This window comes from Lactuca virosa, chromosome 4, assembly GCF_052849685.1.
Source record: "Lactuca virosa cultivar CGN04683 chromosome 4, Lactuca_virosa_CGN04683_v6, whole genome shotgun sequence".
NCBI lineage: Eukaryota > Viridiplantae > Streptophyta > Magnoliopsida > Asterales > Asteraceae > Lactuca > Lactuca virosa.
Window position 1 is genome coordinate 18,939,863 of NC_136429.1, and position 4,751 is coordinate 18,944,613.

The following is a 4,751-nucleotide window of genomic DNA, read 5'->3' on the forward strand; positions in this document are numbered from 1 at the left end:
AATAAAACCCAACAGTTATTGAACCAATTATATATGAATAGTGTTAAGTTGCATTTCAACTTTCATGCACCATTTTTCTAGGGTGATAATTCTCGACTCAACCCGTAACCCCACACTAAGCCAACATGAAAATAAACGGGTTTAGGTTTGATTATTCTGACCTGTCAACCCACTAACCCGCCAACTCATTTATTTTATGGGTTGAGTTAGGTTACATGTTTAGGTTCGTGGGTAAACCTGCCAACTCAACTATATCTGTAATATTTAGAAAAATTAAAATTTTTTATGAATTAATAACATGTAGTCAATATACGACATCGAAAACCTCTTTTTTTTTTTCAAATATGTTATTAACTTATGATGTTAGATTTATGTTGGGTTGTTCATTTCATTATAGTTAATGTTAAATGTTAATTATTGATTAAGTTAGAGACGTGTATAATTCGTATTAATTTAACATGTGAAAAGTTACGCAAAAATAACTCGTCGACTATTTGACCTGAAATTGACCCACTGACCCGCGAACCCATATATACTCCCGCGAACCCATATATACTTAAACGAGTTATGTAGATTGGGTTGGATTGATGTTTCCAACCCACCAACCCGTAACCTGCCAACCCACCAACTCATATATTATATGGGTTGGGTTGGGTCAATATAGTCTGACCCACCAACCCGTCAACCTGAATCCAACCCAATTGTTGGGCCTACTTTTTTCACATTTTTATATCATTTTGCATATTTCATTATACATATTTGTCTCATAATCATGCATTGCATCGTATGTAGGGATGAGAATTTGGTCTGGAAACCCGAACCGAACTGAATTAGGCCCGAATAAGCAATTCAATTCGATTCTTAGGTATCTATATTAGGCTTATTCGGTTCTCGGGTTATTCGGTCCGGGTTTCCCAAATAAGGGCTTATTCGGTTCTACAAACCCGACCCGGAATTAAAAGGTCATTTTTTTTAATCGTATTTTACTTGTTGCACCGAATTACCTATATTCAATCGGTTCGATCGTGTTTTTCGTTGTCTCTCCTTCTGTGATCGAGTCGTAAATTCAAAACAGAAAAAAAACTATTGCATCGTATTACCGAAGTCGACTTCCTACTCAATCGTACTACACAAATTCTAACTTTTTTTGTAGTTTTAAAACAATTATGTATACTTTGCATTATTTTTAATTAACAAATTTATTTTTTTAAAAGATTTGTATAGAATCATAAGTTAGAAAAAGTCATAAAAAATACAATGTTTATAATCATATTGTAAATGTTATTCGGGTTATAGAATTCTAATATGGTTTATTCAGTTCTTTTCAGTTATATTAGGTTCTTAATCATCTTGTATATGTTATTCGGGTTCGGGTCAGTTCCGACCCAAAAAATACAATGTTTATAATCATATTGTAAATGTTATTCGGGTTATAGAATTCTAATATGGTTTATTCAGTTCTTTTCAGTTATATTAGGTTCTTAATCATCTTGTATATGTTATTCGGGTTCGGGTCAGTTCCGACCCAAATAGCATCCCCAACTTCATATGTATGGATTATACTTTAAATTTTGTTTGTTACCTTGTGAAAATGGTCAAATCCTATTTCTGTTTTTGTTTATCTTCACCAAACTCTTTGTTTCGTTATGTCCTACCTACCAAAATATATTCTTAGACCACTCTTATCCCGTTTAATTCTACATAAACTATCTAACAACTAATCAGAGTTTTCAAAAAAAAGTTATTGATCCTTTAACGAAGTACTAAAGCCAGTGGATTAGGAAAAGGACAAATTTTAAATTTAATGACTTTTGAGAAAAATAGGGAGAACGAATCCTAAGATGATGTAATCGGATCAGGACTAAAAGACAATAATATAGTTTAAAAAAAGCAATCATGGTTTAATTAAATTTATTAATTTTGGTTTTATTATTGTTAATTGAACGACATGACCAACATCGACACCTAACGTCGTTACCAACAAAATTAAAAATTTCAATTTCACCCCTCTTACTTATCTTACACAACATTATTAATCCTTTACTTGTACGACATTTTCGTTTTTGGTTTTCTTTATTAGAAATTCAATATTCCATACGAGAAAATAGTCTAGAGTCCTATTAGTATTTTGGTTGTAGGATAACAATTTTTCTGTGTATACCATTTTGCAAAAATGAATGTAAGTAAACATAAAGTTGAATGATTCGAAAAGAGAAGGACTTACTTGAACTTTAGGAAAACAGGAAGGGGTATAAGTGAAAGTATACTAAAAAAAAGCCAACAGCCTTTTCCTCGCTGGTAATCTTCTTCCTTCCATTATTATCTATCCGCGGTCCTCCATTGATGATCTTCGTGAAGCTCATGGTGTGACTGACACAGACAGGTCCTTCAACCCTCATCCTTCTGCAACTCTCTTGTCTGGACGTATTTTGTTGTCCTCACCCACGTCCTATTCTTGTCAATTTCTCCCTCAATTCCATCCCCCTTTTCCAATATTCCCCCGCCCCACCACCACCACCACCACCATCACCATCACCATCTCCATCTCCACCACTTCAATCATGCTTCAGTCTCTTCTCCTTCAACACCCTCTCACCACCACTAATGTTAGCAGCCCTAATTCCTCACCAGTCACAGTCAACGCCTCCACTATGAACACAAACACCTCTAAACGAGCCATCAACGAAGGAAACAACGAAGTTGATGATGATCCTTCGTCTCACCACCATAAACGACGGAACCTCGAAGATAAACCGGAGGAGCATGAGGACCAGTCGATCCTCGTTGAAGCGGAATCATCTGGTTTAAGACTTTTAGGGTTGTTGCTACAGTGCGCCGAGTGCGTAGCGGTTGATAACCTAGACCACGCGAATAATCTTTTACCGGAAATATCGGAATTGTCTTCTCCGTTTGGTTCTTCGCCGGAACGTGTAGCGGCGTACTTCGCCGAAGCGTTACAGGCGAGAATTATCAGTTCTTACCTCGGAACCTATACGCCTCTCAGCATCAAAAGATTAGCCCTAGTTCAAAGCCAGAAGATCTGCAACGCTCTTCAGTCCTACAATTCAATAAGTCCTTTCATCAAATTCTCCCATTTCACAGCGAATCAAGCGATTTTCCAAGCGCTAGAAGGTGAAGATGGCGTCCATATCATCGATCTCGACATAATGCAAGGTCTCCAATGGCCTGGATTGTTCCACATCCTTGCCTCTCGACCTCGCAAAATCAAATCTCTTAGAATCACAGGCGTCGGATCTTCCATCGAACTTCTCGAAGCCACCGGCCGCCGTCTCCATGACTTTGCAAACTCTCTCGGCCTCCCCTTCGAATTCACCCCTCTCGAAGGAAAAATCGGAAACATCAATTCGGATCTCACGACTCAACTAGGCGTCAGACCCGGTGAAACGATGGTCGTCCACTGGATGCACCACTGTCTCTACGACGTCACCGGCAGCGACTTCGGTACCTTACGACTATTAACCTTACTAAAACCTAAACTCATCACAATCGTCGAACAAGATCTGAGCCACGGCGGCAGTTTTCTAGGGCGGTTCGTTGAAGCGTTGCACTACTACTCCGCCTTGTTCGACGCTCTAGGCGACGGACTGGAGTCCGAAAACGTCGAACGGCACACGGTGGAGCAACAGCTGTTTGGATGTGAAATAAAAAACATCGTCGCCGTCGGCGGGCCAAAGAGGACCGGCGAGGTGAAGGTGGAGAGATGGGGGGAAGAATTGGTTCGGGTCGGATTTAAACCCGTTTCATTAGCGGGTAACCCGGCAGCACAAGCGAGTTTATTACTGGGAATGTTTCCGTGGAAAGGGTACACGTTAGTAGAGGAGAACGGTTGTTTGAAATTAGGTTGGAAAGATTTGTCGTTGTTGACTGCCTCTGCATGGCAGCCGTCCGATTTTCAATAGAGTCAACGATGGAGTTGGATCAACGGTGGAGATTGAGACACTTTGAAATAATAATAAATTCCAAAAATGTAAAAAGATGCTTTAATTTTTTTAAATATATATATAATAAAAAAATCGTTCTTTGATTGTGGATAATAATACAAAGCAATTTTTGAGATTACTTTTTGTCTTCAATATTCTCATGAATATGGTCATTGGTTCCTCGAAACTATTCGTGGTATGGATAAGAAAAGGGCAAAGTGGAATATATTTTCTTTTCAGCTTGCTATTGCTATTAATATATTTAGTGTATTTTATTTTTATCTATAATAAACCAAAAATAAATTTATTCATAATAGTAATTAGTAATGTATTTATAGACAAATGAAGTCTATTTATTCATAATAGTAATTAGTAATGTATTTATAGACAAATGAAGTCTATTTTCAATTTGTAGACAAATGAAGTCTATTTTCAATTTCATTTTTCCACGGTATATTTTTATACATCCACTGAATTAATAGTGCATTGACATATATATCCTTATTTTAATTAAGAGATATTGAAGAGAGAAAAAGATCCAAAAGATTTGTTTCCATTTTCCAACCCCCAACGCACAGGACGGTCCTTCCTCCTTCTCCTTCGGCGCTTCAATCTTCAGCCGGAAATCCGCTGCTTCTGGGAAGTGATATTGATTCTTAGTTCTATTAAAAGATCATGATCATATTTAGTCTCTGATTCTCTATGTATGCCTATATGGGATTGATATCAAATATTATTGATCTAAGTTACAGCACAATAGCTGAGGAATTTGAAATTCAATAATTGAGTTCAATATCTTTTTACCTGTGA

At 37.3% G+C, this 4,751-nt stretch overlaps 1 protein-coding gene across 1 annotated transcript; it reads left to right on the plus strand.

The window, feature by feature from the left end:
- Positions 1–2,287: 2,287 nt before the first annotated feature.
- On the plus strand, positions 2,288–4,080 carry LOC145169457 (GRAS family transcription factor). The gene has a single exon (XM_079088008.1). The coding sequence runs from the start codon at positions 2,562–2,564 to the stop codon at positions 3,918–3,920; it is 1,359 nt and encodes a 452-aa protein (XP_078944134.1). The 5' UTR covers positions 2,288–2,561; the 3' UTR covers positions 3,921–4,080.
- Positions 4,081–4,751: the final 671 nt, after the last annotated feature.

Excerpts from the sequence above, each read along its gene's own strand:
- LOC145169457 (XM_079088008.1), top strand. The coding sequence starts at position 2,562 with ATGCTTCAGTCTCTTCTCCTTCAACACCCTCTCACCACCACTAATGTT.